Genomic DNA, 14,391 nt, shown 5'->3' on the forward strand with positions numbered 1-14,391 from the left:
CGTACTCATGGAATCGCTAAGCTAGGATGGACAACAAGCATGAAAACCATCAGAGCATAAGGCAACCCCCTGCAACATTGCCTGATTGCTGTTAGTCTGAATCATGTTCAATCCCCGAAGCCCGAAGGAAGGACGGCCCAGTACCTTGGCAGCAAGCAATGGCCTCCCCACTCGCTCTTCTAGCGTTGGCTATGGAAACTCAGCCCACGAGCCGGAAAGCCACGCTACTGTCAGTGGATCCCTCGTGCCAAATAGTGTTTCCTTTAGTGCGCATTCCGAGACCTTGGGTCAACGGTTGGAGTGGTCTTAGTCCACTTGCTCAGGATCATCTTGGTCTAGGCTTCGAAAATAGAGTCAGGGGGCCTTTTCTCCCCCTTCGTTACCCTTTTGAGGGTTGTGCATGGCCATTGACGTTTTTGGCCTGCCTTACCCATGGCTTGACATGTGGAGAATGCAGGGGATGGTCATGACGTTATATGTAGGAATTGTCCCCGGTATCTTGGGTGTGAGCACAGTCGTTTCTTTCCCTCGGTTTTTAGCCAGTGATTCATGATGGTTGGTTTTGTACATACTTTGTTGTTAAGGCTTTGGCGTCGACTTAGGAGGACCCTGGCCTGTAAGGGCTCGGTCTCTCCAGATGACGAGGTGTACCTGCTTAATCGCAGTCCCAAGGAATCTGCCAGGTAGGTAGTTAATTACTCAGCTGCCTGCCTCATCCTTATCGGTGAAAGCTAATGGCACAGGCTCAATGCCCAACATAACTTTCTCGTCGACTTAATTGGTGGTCGATCCATTCATCCTGCCATCCCTTTAGAGGATATCACAACTATAGCAGACGTTGCAACGGGGACCGGGTAAGCGTACCCAGTGCTCCCTCTTTTTCTTTCTTCGGCTTCCAAAAAAAAAGTACAAACACGTGCTAATAGACCCAAGGATATGGCTCTCGTCCCTCATCACGGCCCTCAAACCACATCCTACCAATCGTCTTTATCTCCAAGGCTTCGATATCTCTCCTGCCCAATACCCCCTCTACAAGGATATTGCACCCACTCATGAACTTCACCTCTCCACTTATGACATGCGCAACCGGTTCCCCCCAGAGCATAGAGGCCGATATGATTTAGTACATCTCCGGCTTCTCGTCGGTGCCCTCAAAGAAGAAGATTATCCTCAGTCGATGCGTAACATATATGAGCTTCTAAGTGCGTTCCTTCCCTTTTTCAATTCCTAAACATGCTAACGGGTACACACAGAACCAGGAGGCTACCTTCAATGGGACGACTGCGACACGACTGCGTTCTCTACCGCCGAATCATCGCCTGATCCATTCATTCTCCGCATGCAGGAGACTGTCGCGTCAGCAGCTGTGAACCTGGGCCTATGTCCGACGGCGCCGGTGCTGATCGAGAAGCTAGCCAAACTAGTCGGTTTCGAGGATGTATCCCGGCAGTCGTATAATACCATTGATAAGCCGTATCTGCATAATTCTGCACGGGAATGGCTGGTCCAGGTCTTGCGGTCATTGCTGCCGAAGTCGATGCTAGGGACCGGAGAGGCAACGGACGAGAAAGATGCCGTGGAACGGACCGAGCGGTTAGTGGAAGAGCTGGAGAGTCGCTGTCAGAATGTTTTGCCGGTGGTGAATCTGCATGTTGTTCTTGGAAGGAAGCCTTTGAAGGGTTGATTTTGAGCGTTGCATTGACGATGATACGAGTTTTATACTGGGTCAGATATGGTTGCATTCCTTGATTGTTCTTTCCATCCTGTGTTACTAATACATGCAGCGGTTAATAACTAATGTATCAGAGTGATATATATGTATATACGATTAAATCACACAATGCTGACGATTCTCCACGACATCATGGCATCCTACATTTTCATGACCTTTCTCGCTACACTATTGCTAATATATTTTCCTCTTCTCTCCTTGTTTGAACCATCTCTAACACTTGAACCAGCTACACTTCTTGAACGTTGAATATACGTTCTCCTTTTATACCCTCTATACCCTACCATCACTACCTACCATGCCCATCAAATCCACTGCACCGACCCACTCAATCATGGCCACATCACACCAGCCTACAATGGAGTCCTCCAGGACATCCTCATCTTCATCCTCTAATACCATCCTTACACCCACTATCTCCTCCTTCCATCCCCCTCAGACTCCTCCAGAACCAGCTACCTCAATCCTGCATACAGCCTCACCCACCACGTCCCACCAATACGCGCCTTCACACTACCGAAGCCACTGCCTCCAATCCACACCTCCCACGAATACACTGTTAGAGATCGCATCCAGTTCGTCTCCTCCCTCCTCTCCCACCCACACTACACCCCACCTTTACAAACGCGCTTTCTTTTGCAGGAATACAAAACACTCTGCAACAATCTTCTCCAGAGTCTCCCCCCCCCCCCCAATCACTCAATCACAAAAACAGACCCGCAGGAATACACAAGACGCTTGAACGACATTCTACAGAGGCTCTCACTCAACCGCCCAACCAAGCCTGCAGGAACGCACAGCATCGCATCAGAAACGCACAACATCAACAACACGCTACCCTCAAACCACAGCCCTCCACAGCAAAATCCACCAAATCGAAACAGACCTAAAAACCAAATTCTCATCACAGAACCCCCAAGCACAATCCCAGCAACCGCCGTCCTACTAGATCTCAATCTCAGCTTCTTTGGAATAGAGCTCAAGATCCTCTCCAACGAAACCCTCCACCTCCACCTCCAAGTCCTCCTCCACCGCTACAAGAACTTCATTCCCCCAAACGCTAAAAAGGAAATGGAGTTCTTAAGCCGATCGAAGTCCTATGCGATGTTCCCCCTGTCCCACACTCACTTACACCCCACAACACCACCCATGCAGAATAACAGCCACAAAACAACCAACCTGGCACACATCCTTCTGGTCCGACATCAACAACTACCTTACCAAAGAACTCCCCACCTTCAACCAAATCTTCACCACCGCAACCCCAACATCAACCCTCCTAAACTCAGTCCCCACATCCCTCCTCTTCACCCGCGTCTGTCACGACCTTAAACTGGACATTGTGGAAATGAACCAGGTGGTAGGCCACATCCTCTCTCCCGATACTATTCCTCTCCCAGAGATGGACATCGGGGCCTTCATTCGTGACAGGGATCCCCTGGGACTAGCGAAGCGCTTGAGGAAGGATTTGTTGGTCGTGCCAGGTTGTGAAGTGGAGCATCACCTGGGACGCGATTTGGAGCTGATTTTTGATGTTGTGAGTGGGCTGCAGGAGGGGGTTTTTTTGAGTTGGGGAGGTCGGGGTTTTTGTGCATTCCTAGGAATTTGGATGGGGCTTCTGTTGGAACGATGGACTATCGATTCTCTGAGAGGGCTGAGGCTGTGGGGAGGAGTTGTGTTGCTGACGGTGGGGTGGATGAGGCTGAGGAGGGAGATGGTGAAGAGGGCGGAGAGGAAGACCTTGAGGAGAAAGGAGATACTGATGACGATGACGATGCTGACGAAGATATTGAGAGTGAGGCAGTAGACGACTGTGAAGAAAGTGAAGAAAGTGAAGAAAGTGAAGAGGACGATGAAGAGGAGGAGGAGGAGGAGGATAATAATTCCGACAGCGTTACTCTCGCTAACAGAGATGATGTAGAATGCTACGACGGTGAGGTGGTCAGCGCTTCTGAGGAAAGCGATAGCTTGACGACGGAGGAAAAGACGTGGTTCAGGAAAATGAATCTCTCATGGGATCTAAGACAGCAACAACGGCATAAATGATGCTCTTGTTTGTTCCAGATATGAAGATTGGATAACATTTGGAATGATGGCATAGGGTTGGATGGCCTGGACACTGTTCACGTACACGTCCAGCCTCATGGCCTACTTGGATTGCTCTTGTACTATTTTATCTTTTCCTTGCTCGATTCTAATCATAATACATCTTGCTTACTATACTTTCTAGCAAAATATTATGGCATAGACTGATGTAAAAGTAGCACTACATCTGGGTTGATACCCAATGTGAAAAGACTTGAAGAATAACGTAAAGATGATGTCTAACGTTTTTGGCAAAGAAGTTATTGGAACAATTGGGAGTCATCAATAACATGGAACATGTATATAAGATCTTAATTCAAGGCTGTCCACTCGTTTAGGCGCTTAGGGAGGCATTGATGCCAGGCTGGGCGCATCACCTGCATAGCTTACCCTACGCTATATATAGGTTCTGACAGGGTATATAAGATTAGGAATAGAATCGGGGAGAAAAAAAAAAAAAAAGAGTCTACCACTTTCACTCTTCATAATAAACTGCAAGGGGCTTCATTTAGGATGGTTTTCCTATAGTCATTCCTACAAAAAGTACCCGAGAGCTATTTTCCTTATCAAATGAATATCCAATTTATTATAGCCTCCCTGACCGATGTTGAAAAGAAGTTGAGGAATACAAGATCGTTTCGCCAATTTGCAGCTAACAGTGAAGTCGACTTTCTCTCCGTTAAGTATTATGCTCTAACTCTGCTTATCCAACCCCAAACACCTCTTCGTAGATCACTTCCGCTCCCTCTCCGGTAGGCGCGAAAACACATAGCTGAAGATCTCCCGGCTCTTATACAAGTTCTGCACTCGCAGTCTCTCATTGTACAAGTGCGCATTATCACTCGCCTGCCCGCAGGGAAGATTGGCTGCCGGCGCCGAGAACTCCTTCTCTAGGAAACGGATTGTCGGAATAGATCCTCCTTCACGGATATATATAGGACGGACGCCAGACAGCCCGGGTGCCGGTTCGCGAGGGGGAGGCGTTTCTCCCTGAGGAGCGGGAGATGTTTCTCTGGTGGAACCACCCGACACAACTGCGGGGCTGGATTTGCTAGTCAGTGTTGAGGATGTTGGTACACCCACGCTGAGAGAGCTGCGTTGACGCGTCTCTGCCTTCCTTGCTGAAGATGTGGTCGACGACATGATAATACGATCAATATGGGAAGCAAGGCTATCCGAAGAATCTTTCCGAGTAAGTCGAGGACCTGACTGCTTGGACAGCTTGCTGACCGTCCGGTCTTGTTGGTTCCGCTGAACTGGGGGATATTGATGTTTCTGGTCCTGCGTGTCTGGTGTCCAGGCTGCTGTGATAGCCTCCGCAAGAGTCTCGAACATCTCGTTGTCTGGATCACCTAACCAGGGATCGGATTTACCCGTGATCTCAACCGTCAGGTCGTTTTGCGATTCTAGGAGATCAAATTGTTCCTGCGCATACATGGTCAAGCTTGCTGCAACATCGTCTGCTTCCTGGTTGGGCACCAAGCGGATAGATACACTGGCTTTCGCCCGGCGTGAGATGGTTGTCGTCGTGCTCTTGCTATTGCCCGGCACCTCGATGGAGTGGATGGTAAGGGCTGGCTCCCTCCACCGATGCATAAGTGAGTCAATCAAGGCATCGCGATCGGTAATCTCGGGGTGTTGTTGCAGAAGAATCTGCGCGATCTCCGCATATCGCTGCTTCTCAGCATCGGGAAGAGGCAAGACTCGGTCCCGGAAGTCGGGGAGATTAATGCGGCCTTTAGGTCCCACAAGAGTGCCTATCAGCAAGGTAAGGTCCTTCAGCGGTTCATCCAACAATGCGCTTCCATCAATACCGCTATGAAGGTCAGGGTGGTCGCTGGTTACAATCAGGTTCGCGTGGACGACACCACGTTGTCCATAGGTCAAGCAGGGATTGTAGTCATCCAGCCAGTAACTGTTGGCAAGCAGGATGTAGTCCACCGAACCAATCTGCTCCTTGTGTCGTCGAACAGTTTCATGGAAGCCCTGGGAGCCCGATTCTTCCTCACCTTCGATGAGGAAAGCAACATTGCATCGGAGCGCCTTTTTGCGTGCAAGATCCGCAGCCGCGTATAAAGCAGCCAAGATGGGGCCCTTGTTGTCCGATACACCGCGGCCGTATAAGAAACCATCCATCGAAGTAAGCTGGTAAGGATCTGTTTTCCACTTGGCAATGTTGGCATCGGCCCCAACGACATCGTAGTGGCCATAGAACAAAATAGTTTTGTCAATCTTCTCCGAGGAAGTTGCGTTGAACCGTGCGTAGACAATCGGGTTAGTGTCTTTCCCGGTGGTGAGAAGCTTCGTCTTGGCTCCCAGATAAATGCAGTGTCTTCGTAGAAACGCTGCACCTTGATTACATTCGCCCGCAAATTTGGGGCTAGCTGAAACTGTCTTAAAAGCGACAAACTTGGCAAGGCAGTTGACCATTTCATCTGTATGTCATTAACAACAATGCTTATTTAGGATCGCATCATCCCTTACCGTTGTTGATAGGAGGTAGTTCGTTCTGCTTTAGGGACACGTCTGTCAAATCCCAGATACCAACAGTATTGTCGTTTCCTCCTGAAGCATAAATAAATCGGTCTTTGTGCCGACCAGCGGCCGACGCGAGCATTGTTCCCTCATGAGCAGCCCAGCTACCAACCTCCTCAAATCGGGAGTTGAATTTCTAATTGAGAAACAGATTAGATACGGTTTCTGGAGTATTGGATAGAAAAGTAATACCTTGACGATTCCGTTTGAGTCACCACACACAGCCACTCCATGGATAATATCAACCGCCCACAGATCGCCGGTGTGCCTAGTGATGCGTTTAACAAGCTGATGAGAATCTAGGTTCCAGATGTTTAATGCGCCACCTGCGAGACCACAGTACAGAAATGACCCGTCGACCGCGATAGAGAGCACTGGGTCACCATTTTGCAGCTTTGCCATCTGGGACGGCGCCGCGTTGGATTTGTCCTGATCCAGACGCCAAAGTTTGACAACGCCATCTCCAGCGCCAGTTATGAGTACTTCCTCAGAAGGTGCCGACTCAACCAGCCCTCGGACAAGGAGCATCGTGTATACATAACCATGGTGGGAAAATATCCTGTGGTGATCACGCTTAAAGGTGAGAACTTGACCACCCTGTGTGACCGAATGGCTTCCGTCCGCTCCCGCGTCCGGCCTCGGAGCACGAGTGCCATCAGGACCCCGAGAATCAAAGAACCTATGGGTCCTTCTCGAAAGGTGAGCCGCTGACAATTGTGTAGCAGCCGCATCAGCTTGTGAGATATCACACCACTGTGCCACGTTAGAAGGTTCACTTAAGCGAAGTCAGATGCCAACTTACCTGGATGCTGGTGTTCTGGCCAGCGCAATAGATAGTCTTCAAGCTTGGCGAGTAGGCAACTGCGAAAATATCACCTACATCATGGTGGGAGTGAATCGAGTATAAGCGATCAAAGGTCCTCGTCGACCACACCTATGCATGTTAAGCCTCACTCTGCATAAATCGCGTAAAGGGTAAAATTACATTGACGACTGAATCTCCGCCGCTAGAGAAGAGCAACTCTTTGTCCTCGGAGAGATGAAGATCTAGAACGCTTTCCTGGTGAGCATGCACCGAGAGCACGAGCTCGTATGTCTGGAGGGACCATGCCTATCGCAGGTAAGCCAATTAGAGTTGCAATGGAGTAAGGAAAATCATTCCACCACATACTACAATGTCTCCACCCTGGAGACCAGCAAACACGCAGTCATCATCTAAGACTAATGCTAGGACAGACCGACTGGCCTGAACACGGTGGCCGATGCCACATTCAATCATCGCATTGGAGTCATTCGTGTCATCGTCGGTGAGGTGCGTAGTTATAGAACGTGGATCAGATTCCCAGGTCTTAATCTGTTCATCAATCTCGGATGTGCTATCCGATTCATGTAGTACTGTGTGGTCCATCGCTGACACGCAATGGCCGAAGAAGTCTCAGCCAATGTATTCTATTCGGATATCAATTGATCAACAGAGTGGTTCCACGTGACACTCTTGCAACCACTCTTCCTTTGTATAAGCCAGTACTATTGGAGGATATACGGCAAAGAGAGAAACAGATATACAAAAATTGCAGATTTTTAGTACATCAAGGTGGAAAAGATTATTGCATGAGAAAGCAGAAAGGAAGTTGAGTCAATTGTCCCAAAGTGGTAAGGTCTTGGGACTGGAGCAAATGTCGTGATTTCAATGGCGGTGATGTATGGCAAATGCGCAGAAGTGTGGCGGTGCACTAGGGAACAACAACACCGTCAAGCAACAACTTATTACCTACCTTTTCTCTCGCGGAATGGATATCTGCCACAACACTCCTGTCTGCGGTCGGTCAACACGTTAAAACTTTCTTCAATTCTCTGAGCCATCATTCGTCTCTATTTCTACCCCGAAACTTATATCCACCCTGGAAAGGATAGCAAATGCGTGGATCCATACGAGAAAATAAACTGACCTGGGTTCCCAGAGTAAACGAGCTATTAATGCGTCATTCTTGCTTGGAGACATGGTTCAAAAACCATCAGTGAGATGTGCGGTACGGGGTACGAAGAAATTTAATGGTCGAGGAAGTTCGAAAGGGTGGCATACTGGCCCTATATGTGAGATAACGGGTTCCCTTTTGAAACCGGGCACGGTTGCGATCAGTGGGAAGCTGCAGATTAATCCTCAAGGGCATGGAATCGATCCGTCAGTGTGGTCCACAGAAATCGACTAAGAGTGAGTCTGATTCGAGCCCCTGAACATCATTGCGCAGCATTGATCGGGTTACGCTGCATATTGCGGGTTGGCTGTACGACTTTCTGGGCAGCTATCTAATGGTCCCATTATCGGTAGCACCACCGATCTTTGTGGAGTCATATCGTACAGCCCTTCTCCTTGGATGCGATTTGATGTTCTATATAAAAATCGTGATGCGTCACTCCGGGTACATGGCAAATATTTACAGCCCAGAATCGTAGACCTGCGTATGGTACGGTATGGTATGTTCCTGCGGGTGTGGCGGCACAGCACCAGCCACAGTGGCGGTGATGGCCTTGACCAATCACACCGGCCAACATCACCGCCATTCCTTTGAAGTTTGGACATGTGCCTTCCATGTCATGGGGTTTTCCTCTTCCCCTGACTAGACTCGTTTCTATTCTAGTTGAATGAACTGGATGGATTCTTTCCGAAGGGAAAATAGGATGCGTCATCGCCGAGCAAACACTCGGACACCGTACTATTTGCCTCATTATCAGGTACAGACAACGAAAACATTGTCTTCCCCTCTCCTTCTACCCAACGGATCTCCAATGAGGCGATTGGCACCCCACAGGGACACCAATAGGGCTGTCAGGGTGTGCGGTGACAGCAAACACTGACCCCACCGATTGGTCGCGGCATAGTCTATACGAACAGCCATTCACAGTCTATTTCCCCAAGGCATTTTTCACCAAAATCGGCTGCCTTGTTACTGAGCGTCATCGACACCCAACCGTAAACGCTTTTGGCGGTGTTTAATCCTGTTCGTTGCTTTGTGCCCATTTTAGGCGCCTGAGTCGCTATCTCGTCCTTTTTCAACCCACCCAGCCCCCTCATTTTTTCCCCCTCTACCAATTTTTCCCTTCCAATTATTTGACTTATCAGAACACCTCCTTCGTGGCCTTTTTCTCCGATGCCAAGCGGTTTCGTGTCGTGTGGTCGTTTGACTTTCCAATATACTTGTTAACTCTCCGGAAATCGCCGTCTGATTGTTATATATCCCTGACCACAGCTAAGCGGAAACAGTTTCCATCAGGCACCAGCTTTTCGTGCATACAAATTTCGCCATCGCATTCTTTATTATATTAACCCTTTCAGCCCTGCTGCTTTTCGTTTGTTTCCTTCCCGGGCCTAGAACGATAATTTTCTTTCTCAAAGTTTAAAAGATCGGGTCAATTCTCCACCCAGTGGGCTTAGTTTCGATATTTATATACTCGATTACATTACCCTGTACACCGCTCGTCTCGGGGCTATTCGCTTATCACTTTATAAGCGATCGCTTATCAGCATCCTTTAGGACTTTGATGTGGACGGATCAACATCGCGATTGACTAGGAAGTCGGTCGTGACCTCGACATTGATCGTCATTTCAACAACTAAGCAGTGCTATACTGCTCATCAATTATAATGGCCCCGTTCGGCGAGACCGTTGCCGTGATTGATAAGTCCGGCAAGGTAGTGAGTACGGTAGGTGTCATGCCCCCCGCAGTTCATACGACATTTGCTAACAGCTTTTTCTGGCAGAGTAAACAATTGTTTGGTGTTTTCAGTCATGCCAAGAATGCATATAGCGCCCGCAAGGCCCAGTTCCAATCTGAGCGGAATGCTATCATCGCCGAAAGAGAAGCTCTGAGGGCTATACAAAATTATACCATTGACGATGCGCCCTCCGTCGCCTCTTCGCGCAGAAGTCGTTCGCGACATCATTCGGGCCGCAGTCACCATGCCCGGCAGTACTACGACGACGACTATGAATATGAGCAAGACCGCGGTTCCGTTGCGTCGCGCCCGGACTCTTACTATAACCGACCGCAGGACCTGGTCCGTCGGCACACCCATCATGATATCGTCACGCGGGGTCCCGAAGCTCGGCCGACAACTAGTCGCTCAAAGTCTGATGCACAAATCGACATGGACCTGGCGTACGGCGACTACAATCCTCACTCATTGGCCAAGGCTCCGCCACAACAAAACCAACTGCAGAAGATTGAGGACCCGGAACTGAGCGGTCTAGTAAACCGCGCACAGTGGCTCATGGAGGAAGCTAACTGTGTGCACCACAGTGCCACAGCCACGATTGCTCATCTTCAAAAGAATCCCGATGCCATGGCTGCAGTTGCACTCACTCTAGCCGAGATCAGTAACATTGCCTCGAAGATGGCCCCGGCCGCACTTTCGTCACTCAAATCGGCAGCCCCTGCTGTTTTCGCACTGCTTGCCAGCCCGCAGTTTCTCATCGCCGCCGGTGTTGGTCTCACTGCGACAATTGTCATGTTTGGTGGTTACAAAATCATCAAGCAGATGTCCGGCAATGGTAACGAAGTCAGTCGAGGACCAGATCGCGACCCCGGCCCTAGACCGAGTGAGTCCGTCGGTATGGATGACATGGTAGAGATCAACACCGAATGCCTCAGCGGTGTTGAAATGTGGCGACGAGGTGTCGCCGATGCAGCTGATGAAAGCATCGGCACCTCTGTCGAGGGTGAATTCATCACCCCAACTGCTGCTATGATGTCCGGCGTCGATGTTACCACTGCACGCATGATGCGGGATCCTCGTTTCAAGTTCGATGACGAGGAATCGAGGGCATCGTCTCACCGGTCTCACCGTTCACGCCCCCCAAGATCTCGCGCGCCTACCCGAGTGGACGAAAGGCCAGAGTCCTACGTGGCTTCCAAGGCACCGACTAAGTCCTTCTTCGGTATTCCATCGAAAGCGCCATCTAAGGCCCCATCTAGGGCGCCGTCGAGAGCCCCAAGCAAGGCGCCATCGAAGGCACCCTCCCGAGCTCCATCTAGGGCTCCTTCCAGAGCTCCGTCGAAGGCGGACTCCCACCATTCACATCACTCTCACCACTCTCACCACTCAGACCGGGACGCGCAACCCAAAGAGAAGAAGAAGCGATCCAGCAGGTTGCGACTTATGTTTACGGCTTGAACTTGGAATATCCCATTTTATATCTCCCAACGACAGCATATGACCGCTATTGTATACGTCACTGTACATATTTTATTTGATTCCCTTATGACACGTCATTAGCAAAGACCATCACATGACCGACGGATACCAGTACGAAGTTGTTTCACGGTCGACCTTTTCTTTCTCATCATTTCTTTTCTATCTCTCCTAGTTCTCTTATGCCGGACCAAGTCTGGAACCACCTGTTATATAGTGATTGCATCATACGGCGTTGGAATGATACTCTATAAGTTCAAGCACACTCTAGATCGGAGGGTATTTGTTTATCTTCGATAGATTCTCCTATCTGGATATACACAGATTGCATGTCGATACAGCACCAAAGGTTCTTTAAAATAGTTCAAATAAACAATTCAAAACGAGAATATCCCATTACTCTTTACATTTCTAATATTCCATAGAAGACAGCTCTATGAGGACCCCTTTAAATAAACCAGGTACAAAGATCAGGTAAAACAATCATCCGCCCAATCCTCTGCAGCGCAACCAAACAGAGCAAACCAGATCCCCACACCACCTATGAACTAAAACAACCCCTCCTCCAATAAATATATCTATAAAACCCCGTATGAAGATACACATTCATGTCCCTTCCATCCCTTCTTTCCCTTACATACCATACAATCAATTATAACCACAAAAATGGATACCATGATCCCACAACGCCCCGTCCCACCAAAAGACACTCTCAAACAATTCTACCTGCACAAAACCCTCTCTGAAGTCCCTAAGCCCGCCGCCGTCCTAGACCTAGCCATCATCAAACGCCACTGCAACTCAATGCTCCAGACAATCCAAACCCTAGGCGTAGGATTTCGAGCCCACGTCAAAAGCCACAAAGTAAGTTCAATAACCATACATCAAACTCCTTATAACTAGTCCACCCTCTACCCAAGAAACAAAAAAAATATATATATTTCCCGTGGCAAACCCCACCCCCAAACTAATGATAACAATGTTAAAAAGACAACCGAACTATCCCGTCTCCAAGTTGGGACATCATCACCGGAAATCAATTTCGTGGCCTCCACAGTCCTAGAAATTGAGAGTCTGGTTCCCTTGTTGAAAGAGTTCCAGTCCGAAGGCCGCAAAGTGAATATCCTATATGGGATCCCACTCGTCCCATCCCAGGTTTCCCGGTTGGCCCATGCAGCGGCAGAACTTGGGCCGGACAGTGTCTTGGTGATGATTGATCACCCGGACCAAATCAAGTTTCTAGATACCTTTGCCCGAATTGCGGGGTTCGCGGCGGGGGTTTTTCTTAAGGTTGATTGTGGGTATCATCGGGCTGGATTGCCGCCGAAGGCGATGGATAAGGGGGGATTGTTTTCGAAATTGGAGGAGATGGAGAAGACGGGAGCCGGGAGATTGATTGGGGTTTACTCACATAGTAGTTTGAGTTATGGGGGACGGAATCGGGGGGATGCACTCAGGCATTTGAGGGGGGAGGTTGAGGCTTGCTTACTTGCTTTAGATTCTTATGCGGGGGCTTTGCCCGTGGATAGGGAGTTGGTTGTCAGTGTGGGTGCGACGCCGCAGGTTGTTGCTGCGGAGTCTGTGGCCGAGGGAGATGATGCTGAGTTTGAGGAGCTGAGGAAGTTCCTAAAGGAACCAGATACAGGGGCGTTCAAGGGACGGGTTAGGGTTGAGTTGCATGCGGGCAATTATCCGTTGCTGGATATGCAGCAGATGAGTACGAATGCGGGGGGTGTACGCGAGAGGTTCTTTGATGAGGTAGGTGCTTATGTGGTGGCTGAGACTTGCAGTGTTTATAATGATGGGGAGCGTGAGTATCCGGAGGCGCTGGTCGCTGTGGGCACTTTGGGTATGGGGCGTGAGCCTTGTCCAAGTTATAAAGGATGGGGGGTTGTTGGACCTTGGGGCTTGCCAGCCACCCAGCAGGGGGATCGTTTGTTTATTGATCGGATCAGTCAGGAGCACAGTATTCTGAGGTGGGAATCGGAGGATGTTGCGAAGAAGATCCCCCTGAGTGTTGGCCAGACTGTCAAGATTTATCCCAATCATGCATGCATAACGGGGGCGATGTACGCGTGGTACTTGGTGGTCGACTCGAGTAGTGACCCCGATGCTACAAAGATAGTTGATGTCTGGGTTAGGTGGCTGGGATGGTGATATATCGTTATACTCTTAAGGACGTTGTGAAATGCACACCTTCCCAAAAAGCCAGTTAGATCCATTCTTCCTGTGAGATCAGAATCACAAGAGCAGAACCAAGAAGCAGCCACCGAATCAGTTGATCAGACTAGTATATGCCGGTATACCTGTTCAATAGACGGCCCAGAAGGCCCAGGAAGTTGATGCTACTGTCACGTCAAGCTTCCAACCACGCCATACCTGCCCATAGGAGGAAATAACCAGAGACTAGTTCTTTCAAGAGCGAGGGAAGCCTCATGTTTTCAATGCATGTTTTGATTCAAGAACATATCAAGATTGTAGTTTACAACGAGTCTGAATTTCCATGTGCCATCAGACTGGGCGACGTCCTGCAATGGTAAATATCAGGCATCGATCAGGCCGAAGTAGACTGGGAATAGTGCGTATAGACGGTCATCGGATCCGCCGCGCAGGGCAGGTAAAAAAATTATCTCCTCCCACCATGAACCTTCATCTCAAGACGGTATTGATGGCTGAAGGAGCAGGACTCAACACAAGTCGCTAACATCCCAGCTGACTGTGTGAGAAATCCACTTTCTCACACAACCGAAATACCCGCGATACTTTTATTTTATTGCTTCTCATTTGACTATCCGTGTACCTTCCTAAGCCTACTTTTCTTTTGCTTTTTCTTTTTCTTTTTTTTTTT

General features: G+C 49.1%; 5 protein-coding genes across 5 annotated transcripts; 4 read left to right on the forward strand and 1 right to left on the reverse strand.

Annotated features, from left to right (window-relative positions):
* The first annotated feature begins 191 nt into the window (after positions 1–191).
* On the forward strand, positions 192–1,862 carry BDV27DRAFT_135784 (putative LaeA-like methyltransferase). Its single transcript, XM_032068622.1, has 4 exons — positions 192–683; positions 744–854; positions 934–1,202; positions 1,254–1,862. Exons 1-4 carry the CDS (start codon positions 550–552, stop codon positions 1,682–1,684), a joined length of 945 nt encoding a protein of 314 aa, XP_031922748.1. The 5' UTR covers positions 192–549; the 3' UTR covers positions 1,685–1,862.
* A 168-nt stretch (positions 1,863–2,030) lies between these two features.
* On the forward strand, positions 2,031–3,778 carry BDV27DRAFT_149389 (uncharacterized protein; the record flags this gene model as incomplete). The annotated part of the gene is made up of 5 exons (XM_032071035.1): positions 2,031–2,095; positions 2,188–2,408; positions 2,643–2,847; positions 2,888–3,269; positions 3,302–3,778. The coding sequence occupies 5 exons, from the start codon at positions 2,031–2,033 to the stop codon at positions 3,776–3,778; spliced, it is 1,350 nt and encodes a 449-aa protein (XP_031922749.1).
* Positions 3,779–4,549: 771 nt separating this feature from the next.
* On the reverse strand, positions 4,550–7,760 carry BDV27DRAFT_162426 (glutamine amidotransferase subunit DUG2; the record flags this gene model as incomplete). Its single annotated transcript, XM_032073389.1, has 6 exons — positions 4,550–6,252; positions 6,302–6,488; positions 6,545–7,105; positions 7,155–7,286; positions 7,338–7,463; positions 7,524–7,760. The coding sequence occupies 6 exons, from the start codon at positions 7,758–7,760 to the stop codon at positions 4,550–4,552; spliced, it is 2,946 nt and encodes a 981-aa protein (XP_031922750.1).
* Positions 7,761–9,537: 1,777 nt separating this feature from the next.
* Positions 9,538–11,937, forward strand: BDV27DRAFT_52117 (uncharacterized protein). Its single transcript, XM_032076840.1, has 2 exons — positions 9,538–10,055; positions 10,113–11,937. Exons 1-2 carry the CDS (start codon positions 9,996–9,998, stop codon positions 11,523–11,525), a joined length of 1,473 nt encoding a protein of 490 aa, XP_031922751.1. The 5' UTR covers positions 9,538–9,995; the 3' UTR covers positions 11,526–11,937.
* Positions 11,938–12,209: 272 nt separating this feature from the next.
* Positions 12,210–13,700, forward strand: BDV27DRAFT_162428 (putative serine dehydratase domain-containing protein; the record flags this gene model as incomplete). The annotated part of the gene is made up of 2 exons (XM_032073390.1): positions 12,210–12,407; positions 12,534–13,700. 2 exons carry the CDS (start codon positions 12,210–12,212, stop codon positions 13,698–13,700), a joined length of 1,365 nt encoding a protein of 454 aa, XP_031922752.1.
* Positions 13,701–14,391: the final 691 nt, after the last annotated feature.

Source organism: Aspergillus caelatus (genome assembly GCF_009193585.1).
Source record: "Aspergillus caelatus strain CBS 763.97 unplaced genomic scaffold BDV27scaffold_251, whole genome shotgun sequence".
Lineage (NCBI taxonomy): Eukaryota > Fungi > Ascomycota > Eurotiomycetes > Eurotiales > Aspergillaceae > Aspergillus > Aspergillus caelatus.